The 16,361-nt window shown below is 43.3% G+C and overlaps 1 protein-coding gene across 1 annotated transcript; it reads right to left on the bottom strand.

Annotated features, from left to right (window-relative positions):
- Window positions 1–233: 233 nt before the first annotated feature.
- On the bottom strand, window positions 234–13,285 carry LOC142784757 (uncharacterized). The gene is made up of 4 exons (XM_075883255.1): window positions 13,138–13,285; window positions 4,429–4,496; window positions 1,670–1,753; window positions 234–370 (listed from the first exon to the last, which is right to left on the bottom strand). The coding sequence occupies exons 1-4, from the start codon at window positions 13,194–13,196 to the stop codon at window positions 234–236; spliced, it is 348 nt and encodes a 115-aa protein (XP_075739370.1). The 5' UTR covers window positions 13,197–13,285.
- Between the last annotated feature and the right edge of the window lie 3,076 nt (window positions 13,286–16,361).

Here is a 16,361-nt window from a genome sequence, read left to right as displayed (position 1 = left end):
CTATTCTCTAAAAAGCATCGCTGACAGTATCAATAAACAAAAGAAGCAAATTTCAAAGCAAAAAAGACAGGTTATTTTCAAAGAGAGCAACAAATATTCGGGACCGACCTTTTCCCCTTTCGCAAGAACAGACGTCTACTTCGATCAGAAATATCTGCAACTTTTATTCGTCAAAAGTATTTTTGAGCAACTTCAACACTGTGCATAAGTGCCGTTTTCACGGATATTGTTTTTCAAATGTCATCTACTTGATCTTGGCAGAGTTTTTTTGAGTACTCTTCCTCAGTGACGTCGCATATATCCTCGAGATGGTCCAAGCAGTGCTGGGGGACGTCATCTTCTACTTCCTTAGAAACCCAGAGCTGACATTCTGTTAAAAAAATGCAACACAAACAAGTTAAAACAGTAAATGAATTGGTCAGCCACAAAAACCCATTAAACCAAATTGATATTCATTTATTTATTTATTTGACATACAACTTTTCTGCCGAAGGATGTCAAAGAGAGCATTATTAAAAAACAAAACTTCCTTCAGCAACAATTTTACATTCTTTGATGTTCTTTTAATATTAAATGTATATAACGGGAGTTCAGTACCAATGCGTGACACCGGCTACTTCTGTTCTTTTGCATAGAAGTCAACATCGCATATTTGGCAGCAAGCACAAGGCTACACATAGGTACATAGCAAAACACTTAGTTGTTGCATGTACTTTGTTCAGCAATAAGTGCCGTCATGTCATGTTTTCTTACTAGAGATATGGTTTTGGCGTTTGTTTATTTACGTCTTATTGTCACACGAGAACAAGAGCATTTAGTTATTGTCTAATCCGGGCAATGTACCACTGACTCATCAGTAACGAAGTTTGAACGTTGCCTAGACCCAGATTCATATAGCACATTAGGTCGCAAAACCTGTATTTTTTACTCGTTTTCCTAAAAAAATACACTAATGCGCATTATTTCAGGGCATACCGTGATTTTATTTGTTATTCTTTCAGTAAGCTTCGATCACCACTTTAGCGTCAGTATGTGCCAATATTTATTTTATATATTTATTGGCAAAGCAATCGGGCTTCAGTGCCGAAGAAAGCAGAATCGAGATCAGCCAACCAGAGCTCGATGGGCACTATTCATCGATGACCTCTTTTGTGCCACGTTGAAGCAGCAGCTGTTAGCCTATCGCTGCATCCCTACCAACAGTTATCTTTTACGCGCATGAGCCTATATAAAGTGTGATTGAATCTCCTACCCTGGCCAAAATTGGCGGTAGCACTCATGATAGCGCGGAGTGTTCTGGTGAATCACTGTCGCTAATTTCTTTAGCACTTATGCGAGCATGGTCCACAGCATGCACCAAGCCATGACACTGAGGTCATATGGGTACCCCTCAGCATTTTCAATGAGGTTGTCTGTCTGAAGCAGCAATTTTTTCTATCCATGCTATTGCACCAACATTGAGACGCATCCTGAAAAGCACTTTGCATATTCTCGTAATTAGAACATCTTTCTAGATGTTGCTCAGCTCAATACCTCTCCCTATCACGGGGTAACAGACGAGAGCATCAGATGAAGTGTCACGCATTTAGTATAAAACACCCATGCGAAGGAAAAAAAATCTGTTAGAAAACATTGTATGAATGAGAACGTGCGATGCAATATCTCTTACGATCTCCGTCGTAGGGAATCTCCACAATGACGCAGTCTTTATAGTCGGTGTACACAAAGTGGGCAACCTTGGTATTTTCGATGTCTGCAAAGCACGCATAGAAACATGAGTAATCTTGTTACGTCAAACGACCAGAGTGTCATATTGTAGAAGTTATTTTAAATGCGAAGCATTTCTTAGCAAACTTCGGTGACTCTGATCATATCCATCTATCTATCTATCTATCTATCTATCTATCTATCTATCTGTCTGTCTGTCTGTATGTCTGTCTATCTATCTATCTATCTATCTATCTATCTATATATCTATCTAGCCGCTTAAGTTTGGGCGCTCTCGAGGTTGGACCCTTAACGTGGCGTGAACCAAAATTAGCAGGGGAGTGTGAGATTGTTTGACAAAAGTGAAGCACTGATCAAGACATGAGTAATGTCGCAATCCCATCGCGTACGTCGTCATACACTTCCCGCCAGACAGTGGCATATACCCACGGTCGGGTATAAGAAGCTGATATGTGGGTATTTGCCACAGGTGATTGACACTTAGTATCTACCCAGGAATGACAACACACATGGGCAATTTTAACGCGCCAGCGTTAAGCAATACCCGACATCGGTAGCGTCGACCCGACGAATGCACAGAATAAATGTCAGGGTCCCAGCTGAAGTCGCACTCAAGCATTTCGCGTGGCATTGAAGCATTGTACCACAGAGCTACGCCAAGTATCGGAACCGCTTTTCAAATAGACGATAATCTTTGTGAAACATCAATAGTAGTTGCAGTGCTGCCTACCAAACCTAATAAACATTACATATTGTACCCGCTGCCACGCATCGACGACTCGTTAGACAGATTACGCCGCGCCCACTATTTTTCCTCTTTGGATTTAAAAAGCGGGTACTGGCAGATCGAGGTTGACGAGCGAGATCGCGAGAAAACGGCCTTTGTTACCCCTGATGGCCTGTATGAATTTCGAGTCCTTCCTTTTGGTTTGTGCTCAGCGCCCGCAACCTTCCAGCGAATGATGGATACTGTGCTTACTGGTCTGAAGTGGCAAACTTGTCTCGTATACCTTGATGATGTTGTCGTTTTTTCTGAAACCTTCCAGCAACATCTTCATCGCCTCAGGAGTGTGCTACAGGCTATTCAATCAGCAGATCTTACACTCAAACCGCAGAAGTGTCACTTTGGTTATGAAGAGCTCAAATTCCTTGGCCATGTAGTCAACGCGAAAGGAGTTCGACCCGACCCCGACAAACTTGCCGCTGTAGCCGCGTTTCCGCATCCTACAGACAAAAAGGCTGTTCGACGCTTTCTGGGCTTGTGCGCCTACTATCGACAATTTATTAGAGGGTTTTCGAAGATAGCGGAACCCTTGACTCGCCTTACACGCGACGACACACCGTTTGTATGGGCTACCGAACAACAGGCTGCTTTTGCCGAGCTACGACAGCGGATGCAGTCAGCCCCTGTTCTTGCGCATTTTGACGATGATGCTGACACAGAGGTGCACACTGACGCCAGTAACATCGGCCTCGGCGCAGTGCTCGTCCAGCATCAACACGGCAAAGAACGAGTCATTGCCTATGCCAGCCGCTCACTGTCCCGTACCGAGGTGAATTACACGACCACAGAAAAAGAGTGTCTCGCAGTAGTGTGGGCGATCACGAAGTTTCGCCCGTACCTCTATGGTCGTCCATTTAAAGTGGTGACGGACCACCATGCCCTCTGCTGGTTGGTAAACATTCGTGATCCCTCTGGACGACTGGGCCGATGGAGCTTGCGTCTACAGGAATTTGACGTTACCATCGTATATAAGTCTGGACGGAAGCATGAAGACGCTGATACGCTGTCGCGTGCACCCATACCTTTAGTCAATCAAGAAGTGCGCGTGAACCCCCGCTCTAGAAGACAAGCCCAACCGGCGCGCTTGGTTAGAGCCCTGTTGCTCGGACATCAATAGACCTTGTCGACATCCCCTGGAGCGTTTTTTTATACAGGACATTACCTCGGAGGCAGAAAGACGTCATGACAATATGTACCCTTTTGATAGAGCCGTCACGTCAGGTTAACGTCAATTGTGGTTAGTTGTCATGAGCTGTAGTTGATTTATGTGGCAGCATGCAGGGCCAGCATGCCCGCAAGCATCAGCGCTTCATATCAGCTTCTGGTGTTGCTAATACGCGTGTTACAGTTGGCATCGTTGCGCAAGTTCAAACAACTGGTTATACGAACATCTGTAACTCTTCAGCTAATCTCTGTTCTTGCAACATTTGTACATATATTTGGCGTCATTTCATGACGTGTCGCTCAATAAAAAAATTGCAACACGGTTACCTTCTTTACGCACGCTTCGCATTAGGTTGATCACCACGTATGATGGATCTGCCGAATTTTTTTACGCATGCTTAAACTTTGGGATACGCAAAATCTTATTTGGAAGGCTTTCTAAGGCATCTGTTCCGGCCGTTTTTAAACGCTTTTGCGCTACTCCGCCTGAATGTCATATTCATTTTGAAATGTTTTACAACACTGGATAAGCTCGAATATTACTCAGACGTGTAGCCACATAGCAGTGCTTTTTTATTGCATCGCGAAATCCAGAGCCAAACACTGCATGATTCGATGTAATGTAATTGTTTTGCTGACGTATCTTCGTCAACAATAACTCACAATGTCTCAAAAGTTTCCATATCTGCAATAGTTCAATAGAAGAGCAGTGCTTAAGACAATATTAGCGACAGGTACGTGTCTCAACTCACCATCGTCTAAGGTGAAGACAGCCCTGTCCGGCGCATCTCCAGCAGATAAATGCAGAGCAACATTTTTTCTGGAACAAAAGTGAAGTTGCATATATCGTCGCTTGTACTTGTCGTTGTGTATGTTTTTTGATGTGATAGTCATTTACTTGGCATAAAACGTCAGGTGCCGGGGGTGTATAGATTCAAGCTGCCGCTATGCGGTTAGTGATGCAAACACATCATTACTTTTGTACGAAGTGTTTTTTTCCCTTTTAGACGCCCTCTAGAACTACAAATAATTTTGTCCTTTCCTTTTCATTCACTATTCTATTCCATTAGCCAGCCGTAGATGTTATTAATAGTACGTATATCTGTCTCCCGAATGAGGATCACTGTCGACTACTATATCTGCATACTTGAGTTTTAAATACTACTCCAAAATACCAATGCGGTATGATACAGCGTTCAGGGAGCACCAGTCGATCCTATTCTAGTCTAAAACTTTTGCGTTTATTTTTCACGCACTCGAACCGCCCTCGAGGTAACACTCAACGTAACAATCACAGAGAAGTAGCCGATTACTGCGCGAGAAAGGAGCGCGCAACCCGTCAGTTTGCACGAAATGTCATAGGGGGAATGCTACAACTCATATCAGCAGCATTTTGACGGTATTAAAATTTTAAAGCCAACAATATCAGAAGTGAGCAAGACAGAAATAAATTACGGCAGAATAAGCGCTTGAGATGGAGAATAAACGAGAGCTCAAAGCTGGCCTAAGCTTGCAAATTCAGAAGTTCAAGGCTGCACTCTGTTTTTTTTTCATAAACACCTAAGGAGTTTCAAGCAGTTAAGAGAAGGCCAGGCGAGCTACGAGTAATGTGAAGTTGAGAGCTGATAGGTGGTCAGGTGGTATTCAACAGTGCTAAAAGAGGGAATGAGAACCCCCTACTTAAAGATATAGCATTAGCCTAGGATGCGATAAAAAAAATGTGATTCCATTGTCAATTCCGGATCATCTTCAATCGTATATTTACTTAAAACGCGTGATTAGGCAGTTGTTGAAAAAATAACAAAAGAAAAATATCGGGGGTACGGCCTACATACTGCCAGTTATGCATTCCCTCACCGAAGCACGATTGGCCACCCTTCAATACTTGACTTCAATATGAACGCATAAATTAACACTCGGCCCTCAGTCCCCAGCGGCTGTGAAGCAACTGTCCAAGGTTGTGGTCAGATCTGCGACGCAGTGGGGTTTGCTAAGAATCTATGGGTCCGAACAGGTCACAAATAGAATTTGAATCGGCCTACGTTTAATGCTAGAACTAGATAAGGTTTACGCGAAGCATATACTGCACTGAAGAATGGACACATCCTATGTTGCCGTTGATTAGTTGAAAAAAGAAAACTAGGCGTGCGGTTTCTTATACACAAGAATATCGTAGGCAACATAGAGGACTACAATAGCATCAGTGAGGGGGTGGCAAGTATCAATTAGGTAAACAAAAGGTAGAAAATGAAGGTGCTACAAGCCTACGCGCCCACATCAAGCCATCAGGATCATTTGGTTTAACGTTTTTATGAAGACGTAGAGTCCGCAGTTGATAAAGTAATGCACAGTATGCTATTCTGATGGGGAACGTTGATGCCTAAGTAGGCAAGAAACCTGCCGGGGACTGTGCAGTGGGGGAATATGGCCTCGGATCAAGAAATTCCGGGTGGGAGCTATCAGCAGAGCTCGCAGAACGTAATCATTTACGGATCTTGAATACAATCAACAGGAAACAAGCTAGCCTTAGGCGGACGTGGCAGAGTCCTGATGGCGAACTTAAAAATGCAATACACTTTATTCTGTGTGCACACCCAGGCATTGTACAGGATGTAGAAATAGTCAGCGAGATCTGATGCAGTGACCATAGAATGGTGAAATCCAGAATTCACATAGATTTAGAAGAACAAATGCCTAAATTGATACGCAAGAAGTCAATTATTGAGCTAGTGAAGAGAGTGAAAGTACAGGAACTAAATGTATGGCTGCAGAGTATATTCGCAGCTTTATACGTTGTTAGCATGAACACATTGAACGATTATCTTAGTAGTGTCATGAAAGAGTGGGATATAGAATTTGGAGCGTAGTCACTAAACAGGACACTGGCAAACTGTCTCAGAGGAAAAAATGCGTTAAGAGGCGACACACCATGCAAGCCTGAATTGTAACCGACAAAATGAAGCTAGTGGAGCTTTCAAATTTTATCAATACGTGTAAAGTAGCCGACCTCACGAGGTATAACTTGGACAGAACCAAGCAGGCCGTAAAGAGTGACAGAAGCCTAAAAGCTGTAAATGCAAATTCGTGCATAGGCGAAAATGGGATGTATGCGTTAAGAAAAAAAGGAAGGCAATGTCATAACCAATAGGGATAGGATAGTCGAGGTGGTGGAGGAGTTCTACAGAGAGCGGTACAGAAGGGGAAAGAAACAGGATGATATTGTATGAAGCAGTATTAGCACACACAAACTTCAAATCCTACCCGTCACAAAGAGGGAAGTAATGAAAGCTCTAGAAGGAATGCAAAGAGGCAAACCCGCTGGTGAAGATAGGGGAAATACGGACCTGCCTAAAAATGGCGGAAATATTGTATTAGTAAACAAGCCACTTTATATACAAAGTGTCTCTTGACCAGAAATGTACAAGAAGCATGAAAGAACGCCAGTATCATCTTAAATAAAAGAAAAAAAAACGTCGAATGCTGAAAATTATAAGCTGATCAACCTACTCTCCGTTCTCTACAAACTATTAACAAAAATATAGTGAGATGCCAGTTTAATCAACCAAATGACCAAGCAGGATTTCACATAGTCTACTGTACAATAGAGCATAATCACACTATCAATCAGGCGTTAGTGGTATGCATGCAATACAACCAACCCATATACATAACCTTCATACATTACTTGAACGCATTTGACTCCGTCGAAACCACGGTGTCTCTGACATTGTGGTCGCAACATCAGCAATAATGCGAGCACTACGAAATCAGCGCGTCGACGAACCCTATGTAAACATAATTAAAGAAATGTACAGCAGAGCCACAGCCACCATAGTTCTCCATCAACGAAGTGACAGAATCCCAATAAAGAATGGCGTAAGGCAGGAAGACACAATCTCTCTAATTCTATCCACCGACTGTTTACAGTATGTTTTCAGGGCCCTAGATTGTGAATGGTTCGGAATAAGAGTTAGTGGGGAGCCTCTTAGTAACCTGCAATTCGCTGATAAAGTTTCCTCGCTAAGTAACTCAGGGCACGAATTACAGCTCATGATTACAGAACTTGACACGAAAAGCAAAAGGCTAGCATAAAACTTAAGTATTGTACAACAGTCTCGACAGAAAACAGTGCTTAGAGATAGCTGAAAATACACTGGAGGTTGTAACGAAATATGTCTACTTGGGACAGGTAGTAACCATGGAACCGAATCATGAGAGTGAAATAATTAGAAGAATAAGAATAGGGCAGATCACGCTCCACAAGAATATTCAAATCATGAACGGTAGTGAGTGAGAATTAATTAGAAGGCAGAGAGGTAGGCCTGAGCTAGTTCGCTCTAGCCAGCTACTCTACACAGTGGATAAGGGAGGGGGGATGGAAAGAGGAATGAAGGGTGAAGATGGGGGCAAGAAGAGGTGGTGCATATGTACAGTAGCCACTTAGCGTAGTACCCTACAGCCTAGTATCTAGTCCAGTGCTTTTTATAAAGTCTAAAACAGCCATTGTAGCAGTTTTTGACACTGTTTGGTCGTTCATTGCTGACGATATGTGGTTTTAACTTAATGGCGTTCGTCCGATGCTTGCAACGTTGCAGTTAGCACTTTTCTTTGCGCCACGTATAATGCACATTCACAAAATATGTGAGCTAAAGTTTCGTGCACTTGGCAGCGCTCACAGTTCGGGCTGTCCGCATGACCGATTAGGTTGGTGTAGCGGTGAGTGAAGGCGACGCCCAGGCGAATCCGGTGCAGTATATCAGCATGTCTTCGGCTGATTTTATCTGGAAGACGAAAAGTCATACTGGGGTCAGTTTCCCACAGACGCTTGTTCCGTGTATCTGGTAGCGACCAGCAAGTGGCAGCGCATTCACGCATGAGCGATCTCAACAATGTGTTGACGTCACTACACGAATACGGTACTTTGACGTACATAGGAGCGTTGTATATTACTGCTCTTGCTTCGCTATCGGCTGTTTCGTTGCCAACCAGGCCGCAGTGTCCAGGAATTCATTGGAGTGTGATCAAGTGACCGCTCCTGCGTGTTAGGTCAAATGCTTGGACAATTCCTAACGCTAACTCGTAAAATTGGCCTCTTCTTGAGCAAGAGTGGTTAGCTTAAAGAGCTGATTTTGCATCAGACGGAATCATCCATTTACGCGGTGCTTGGTCTTTCACAAGTTTTATGGCTTCCTGTATAGCAAGAAGTTCTGCAGCTGTCGAAGATGACCTGCGATCTAATTTGTACTGTCGGGAACTACCGAGTTGAATGATCAAGAACACTGCAGCTGAAACGGATGAAGTTACGGATCCATCGGTGTAAATGTGCACAGAGTCGCTGTATCGGTCATCCAATTGTGCCAAGGTGAGTTGCTTGAGGGCAATGTAAGAAACACGCGACCTATACGAACTTCCACGTATGTGAAGGTACACCAGCGGTTTAGTCAATGGATTACGGCAGGTGCAAAGCCTGAAGGGATCATGTGACTGTTCGTATCGGGGCATCGCGAATAGGTACAGCCTGGTTGGTCCACTTGTAGCGAATACAACGGGTGTTGGGCATGTCGGGCTAGCAGACGAAGGCGCACTTGAAGAGGTTCACAGGACGTGTAAACCTGAATAGGGTAGGTGCAGGACTCCTCTTTAGTACCAGAGGTTGACGTGCACCGTGGCAGGCCAAGGCATATTCTTATTACGAAGGCATATTCTCATTATTAAGTACGAAGGCACCTTCCCGCATGCCGGAAAGTACAGGTGAGTCGTACCGTGTATAGCTCACAAGCAATGCCTTGTATAACTGCAGAAGACTTTTCTCTGAAGGGCCCCATCTCAGTCCTGCTATAACACGAAGAACATACAAAAAACTGATTAGTTTGTTCCGCATCACAGTCACATGCTTTGACCCGGACAGGTTGCAATCAATGACAACCCCTAGATAGCGGTAGTGCTTGGCCGCGGAAATCACTGCTCCGTGAGCGAAGATTGGGCACCGCGACATTGATTTCTTCGTAAATGCCAATGCAGCACATTTTACTATTGAAAGTTCCAGGCCCTGACGACTCGAGTACTGTTATTGATGTATGTTATTGATGTGCCTTGTTGTAGCCTTGCTCGCAGTTGTGGTCGCGTTGCTCCAGATGCCAATATGCATATGCCGTCCGCATACACACTGATTCTGAAAACGTCGGGAAGCTCAGCTTCAAGGCCAATGAGTGATATGTTAAAAACATGGGGCTCAGGACGGCGCTTTGCGGAACTCCACGGCTTACGAGGTGCCTGGCCGTGTCACCATCAGATGTCGACATAAAAATGGTGCGTCCTGTGAGATAGCTCACTATCCAGGCGTGTAGTCGGCCACCTACGCCGATGTATTCAAGTGCGTCAAGAATGGCCTCATGCTGAACGCTATTGTAGGCGCCCTTTATATCTAAGAAAATGGCCCCTACCAATTTCCGACGTTGTCTTTCCTTTTCAATAAACGAAACTAGGTCTACAACACCGTCTATAGATGATCGACCTCTACGGAAGCTATTTACAAAATCTGGTAAGCCGACATTATTCTCCAGCAGCCATTTCAATCTTGCCAGCACCTTGCGTTCCAACAACTTACCGATGCAACTGTCTAGGGCGATGGGTCTATAAGAAGACAACTCGTGTGAACATTTGCCTGGTTTCAGTAAGGCCACTATGCGGCTGCACTTCCAACTCTCTGAGACTGTCGCTGTTTCCCACGTAAAGTTATAGAACGACAGGAGAGCCTGCCTTGCTTCCTGGCTGAGGTGATATAAAGCCGAATAAGTAATTCCGTCAGGCCCTGTTTCGGACGACTGTCGGGACGCAGAAATCGCAGCGTCGAGTTCGTGCATTGTGAATGGTAAGTCGAGGCGATCGTCGCTGGATGGTGGTGATGCTAAACACGAAGGTGATATCGGTGAAGAGGACGTACCTGCGAGTAGGTGGCAGTAATTTTCTGCAACCTCTACTTCAGGTCGACCTTGCTTTAAAGCCAAAGTTCGGAAAGGGAACAACTGTTGCGTGGGCGTCTGAAGGCTTCGAACAGTTTGTCATATTCGAGACAGGAGTTTTTTGTGATCAAGAGAGCCACAAAATACCCTCCACCGTTGCCTGTCGAGCTTATCGAGGTGTCGCAATACATGTTGTTGTGCCTGGCGTGCTGTAGATAGGTCAGATGATGATTTCATCCTCCTGTATTTCCTCTCGGCCCGGCGACAGATTGCACGAAGGCATTCATATTGTGCGTCCAGTTGTGATCTTGGTAGCGATACGGTCACAAGTTTCTTATGCGTTGTTAAGGCTGATGCAATGAGGCTTTCTATTTCAGATATAGATTGAATGTTCCCGCACTGAGCATTTACAGAAGCTTGGAATCCTGGCCAGTCTACGCTTTTCAAAGACAGTGGAGTCGAACGACGGAATCCTTTGAGCTGTATACATGTAGGGAGATGGTCACTTCCATGTGTCACTTCCATTGCTCCGGCCGGGAGCGAAGGCTACTCAGTACCTGAAGCATCGGTGTGCAACGTGGGCGTTGGTCCACTTTCTGCATCCCTTGCACGTGGTGCGTACAACATGGGTGTAGCGGCCTGATAATGCGCACGCGTATGTTCATCTGTTGCTGATGGTGATGCATCACTCGTATGTGCACTATGCTTTCGCTGGTGCCTACGTTTTGAACGACGTCTGTGTCGGTGTCGGCGGATGGACGGGACAGCCTCTCTGGGTGCCGAGTTGTCTCTGACGATCTTCCGCAGGACGCAAATTTCTTCTTTGATCTTCGGGCACTCCTTCGACGTTGCTCCTTGTGCACCAGAGCAGTTTGGACATTTCAATGAAACATCAGTATCGCTATTTTTTACCTTATGAGATCCGCCGCACAGCTGGCGAATTGTCTCACTTTTGCACACTGCGCTGACGTGTCCCAACTTGCAGCACTTGTGACACTGAAAAGGCCGTGGCACGTAAGGGCGCACGGTATGTCTCATGTATTCAACCTTCACGCTAGGAGGCAGAGTCTCAGAATCAAATACTAGTGTGATGCCGCGAGACTGCTCGAAGCGGCGTATGGGGATGATTCTGACTGTCGACCTGTGTCATGAACGGTAACCTAGCACTAACGCTTAAATGGAAGGTATATAACAGCTGCATCTTGCCGGTACTTAACTTACGGTGCAGAAACCTGGAGGTTTACAAAGCGCATTCCGCCTAAATTGAGGGTGGCAAAGCGATTGATGGAAAAAGAGTGATAGGTGTAACCTTAGGAGACAAGAACAGAGCAGATTGTGTCTGGGAACAAAGCGGTGTTAAGGATATCATAATAGAAGTCAAAAAAAAAGAAACGGGCCTGCGCCGGGCACGTAGCGCGTAGGCAGGATAACCACTGGTGATTAAGGGTAATTGACTGTATTCCCAGAGAAGGCAAACGCACGAAGTGGAGGCAGAAAGTTATATGGCCTGATGAGATTAAAACATTTGTAGGTATAACGTGGTAGCAGTAAGTACACGACCACCTTAATTGTGGACCATCGGAATGGCCTTTGCCCTGCAGTGGGCGTGATCAGGCTGATGATGATCGTGGTGACTGCTTTTCAAGCTCATTGGTGAAGAGAACGACTGCAGCAGAACCAGTGACAAATTCATATATTTCAGCTTGTGGTCCCAACGTTCAGAAATAGTATAGGAGGGTTCACGAAGGCTGAAAACTTGTGAATCTAGCATTTGTAAGCTCACAGGTTTCACATTAGGCTTTCTTCATCTAGCAGTGCATGGAACGTAGAAGGGCACAAAGGCAAATAAATATACACGGCTTTGTGTTACATCAGCTCCTGTTCCGATGATAGATACTTCACCCTATGTGTGGCATGTGCAACCATACCTTTATTGCTGCCTATCGGTTTGGAGAAGCACTACGCAATCCAATTTGCAATCACTATTTCTTTTACAGAAAAAAGCCAAAAAATCCATCAAGACAGTACAAACGAACGCCACAAGATTACAACACTCTTGAGCAACAGCAACCAAAATATAGAAGAAATGTTAAAAAATCACAAACAGAAAAAATTAGTCAAGCCTGAAATATTTCAACTACTTCGTTCATAATTTTTGTAATTCATTAGGTGCATACTGCCTGCTACTCACATTCAATGTTATTGGTGTCACTAATGATACGTTTGGCTATATATATTAACTTGAAGAATTTTATTTTATATTGTTACATGTGTTCTAAGTTGTACGTGAAATACTACTTCTCTTATGCAAGTTTTTCAGTTGCTTCCGGTTTTTGTTGTCACTGCTTGTGTGCAAACTGTTGTTATTTATGATGGAAGAACTTCATCAGGCGTGAATGTCTTAGTCTTGTCTTTCTGAAGTGTATTTTTTTCCACATGAATAAAACTATTTTAATATATCGGGTAAACACTTTTATCTTAAACTGGCGAACTATTTACCTAGTACGGCCATTTCCACCCTTGAACATCCAAACGTACGTGGCTGTTTTTGCTTGCATATCCAACTCAGTTCGCTTGTTGGTCAGGCATTGAAATTCAGGGTCTTCGCCTGAACTATACACAAGTGCAACGTAAGAAAACTTGTCGAATAGCTGTAAAATAAACAATGAAAAAGCAGCGTGAATGCGATTAATCTGCGTTCAACGAATAACAAGGAAAAAGTCCTTTGACAAATATGCCTCTTGGAGTAGAACAGGTGCATATTTTGTATAATTATATGTTTAACGCTACTCTAGATATACTAGATTTATGGCGAGGGGGAAAACCAGAATAAAAAGATTATTTAAACTACCAAATTTGCGCCTGCACTGTCACTTACGACTTCAGTAATTTTGATTTCAACAATGTATGCCTAATCATTGGCCATCTTGTTCAAAAAATGTAGGAATGCCTTGTTTTTTCTGGCTGTTCATGAAGTATTCATGATGATTTATGAATTTCTTGTCTTTTTTTACTGTTTTTATTCATTTTTCAAATGTCAAAATCAGTAAAAATACACTTGAAAATGTGACACCCTAACTTGTATAGGCGTATATAGTTACGTTAAGTACAGTAAAAGAAATAAAAAGAACTTTGTTCAGCATCTTTGTAGCTGCAATAAATGGGCGCATTTTGCCGCTATGCGAAGCACATGCTGATAAAAATAACAAAAGTAATCGCAGAAACGCTGCACATACGGCGATTTCTAGTAGAATAGATAATTTTGAACAGACTTTGGTCTAACCAAAAATGCACCACACACAAATGTATGGTCTAGCTGTAACATTATTAGTGCGTGATATCTACATTTCGTGATGTTTCGTATACTTATAGGAGAAGAATGGAGTGAATAAAAAGTGGTACGGCATTTTAATATTTGAGAAGTGTTTACTCCTTTATTATTTGCGAAATGTTCGCTTTTACTTATTTAAGAAGTGTTTAGTAAAAAGCGACGTAGAGGTGGGCGTCTATGGTGGGCGTCAACGTAGAGGTGGGCGCAGAGGTGAGCGTCAACGTAGAGTGAGGTAGGCGTCTAAGTGGTGGGAATGAATAAACCGTTCACCTATTTAACTGTGTTGTTCTTTCAGTGTGTGTTAACTTATTACCAGTTAATACACCTGCCTTCTATGCTCATTTGTTTTCTTTATCTGCGTGTTCATTGTTGTTTTAAGTATTGCATTTTTTGTGTCGCATTCAAGTCTACTAAATCTATCGTTTTGTTGTGCCACACACGTGTATGATCTCTTCACTGCTCTGCTTGCATACGGAACGAACTAACCAGCTGTCATTCCCACATTCGCCTTCGCGCCGGCGACGGTAGCGTGGCAGCTTGTAACGAACCTCAATAAAATTTTTATATCCAGTCATCTATTTAGCTAACAGTGCCTATGCCTTCACGAGAGACTCATCAAAATTACTGGCTTTTTGGCATTATTTGTGTCCATGGCACCGTCTCCGGATGCCAGTTTTATCAGTCTTGAGAATCTTCTTTGTCTAAAGACAGAATTGTGCTACCGTATCCACCGTCTGCTATATATGCTGGTGTATTTAGTGCAAGGAGGTTGATGACTGAAAGCTCCTAAGCGCCGGTGGACTGAAAATGAAAGGTTCTAAAATATGATTGTGTTGTGTGCACTTCACCCCTGTATTTCCCAATGCATAAAATAAAGATAAAAAGCAATGCTGAAGCGTTTCATTATGGTAGCATTAAACAAGTCGCTTCGCAGAAGTTCCGGCATGTGTGTAGTTGGTTGTGAGAGAGATGTAACCGTTGCCAGTGAGCGCAATTTTGAAACATTTAAATGAACTTTTTTAGGTTCTTTTAGTGCAGTAATCAAACTGAGGCATGCATTACATTCAGAAGAGTCACGAAAGAGCCACGCAATTGCTTGGAATTGCTTTGGAAAAATTCCTATGGGAATGCCTCATTAGGCAAGGAGTCTCGTTAACGCATGCAATGTTGCTAGGCAGAAACGTGAAATTGCGTCAGTTGTCAACCCACATGAATTGTACATTAGGAGAGGAAATTGAAGGCCCTTCATTACAAACCACTACGACATATTTATTGGTCATCATCAGCAATTGCATCAACATAGTGCAGTGCTAAATTGGTTAGCAGGTTATCATGGGGACTTGTAGTGCGTCATTCGACGATTTAGAAAAGAAAAAAAAGTCTATGGTATACGTGGCCCTTCCCAGCTGTAGTTTCGGTAGATTTTCAAAGATAGCTATAAAGAGTCAACGTTATTCGCACAGACGTTCTTTTTCTTGAGCCGTGGTTGGGGTTTCAAATGGAAACTGAGGCCAGGCTACCAATTCAGAATAGCATGCCAAGGGGGCCCGACTGGGCCATCAAGTTCTAGTTGTCAAGGAAAGGCGTCCCTCCACTTTTGCTTTGTCCGAAGAGCCTAAAAAAATCCACTTCTTAGGCGATTTGTAATAGCACACTGCTATAGACACGCTTCAGAGCAAACCTACAATAGGAGTTTTCGAACAGAGGTCCGAAAAGAGTGGGAGCCCAAAGCAACTCTTGTGCGCTACCACAGAATCAAGCCAGAGATAAAAGAGTTCTCGAATCAGGACTCGCACGCATCGTTTGTGTGTTGTGCTTGCTACCCCATGGCTGTCAGGAAGGTCAACTATGGTGTATAAGAAAAATTGAAAACTTTCAGAAAAAATTGTTTCATATTCGAGTGTCAAACAATAACATGACTAGTAATTAGTTGCAGGCTCGTCAGCACGCGAATTGTGTTACAGTCTCTGTGTTCATCATAACAAGCAACATGCTTGGCACTAACACTTGCTCAAAAGAAGCTCTAGGTTTTATATTGAAGGCAAAAGGTTTAGTGGAGTGCCAAACAAAGACTACAGATATAAGACTATGACATAGCCACACAAATGAAGTTTTACAAGGCAGCCCAAATTACAGTTTTGCTACAAAGTGCTATAGGAGGTGTCTTTTCAGCAACTTTGGCTCTTTCTGATTAAGCTGACACCCTCAATTATCTCAAATAAAAATATGGTGTACACTCAACCAAACGAGAAACCGCCAAAAGTTTTATATTTGTTTTTCTAACGATGTAAAAATCTCAGATAAAAAACTAAAATATATTAGCGGGAATAAAATAAGCTCTTATAGAAACCGTAAGTAATTTGTGTACCTTGGGTGACTCGCTTTTGACTAC

Source organism: Rhipicephalus microplus, unplaced genomic scaffold, assembly GCF_043290135.1.
Source record: "Rhipicephalus microplus isolate Deutch F79 unplaced genomic scaffold, USDA_Rmic scaffold_15, whole genome shotgun sequence".
NCBI classification, from domain to species: Eukaryota; Metazoa; Arthropoda; class Arachnida; order Ixodida; family Ixodidae; genus Rhipicephalus; species Rhipicephalus microplus.
The sequence above is the reverse complement of the archived record's forward strand: the minus strand, read 5'-3'. Positions and strand labels throughout refer to the sequence as shown.

Excerpts from the sequence above, each read along its gene's own strand:
- LOC142784757 (XM_075883255.1), bottom strand. The coding sequence starts at position 13,196 with ATGCAAGCAAAAACAGCCACGTACGTTTGGATGTTCAAGGGTGGAAAT. Across the intron at positions 1,754-4,428 it reads TGTCTTCACCTTAGACGATG|ACATCGAAAATACCAAGGTT; the intron begins GTGAGTTGAGAC and ends CGTGCTTTGCAG. Across the intron at positions 371-1,669 it reads GATTCCCTACGACGGAGATC|AATGTCAGCTCTGGGTTTCT; the intron begins GTAAGAGATATT and ends TTTTTTTAACAG.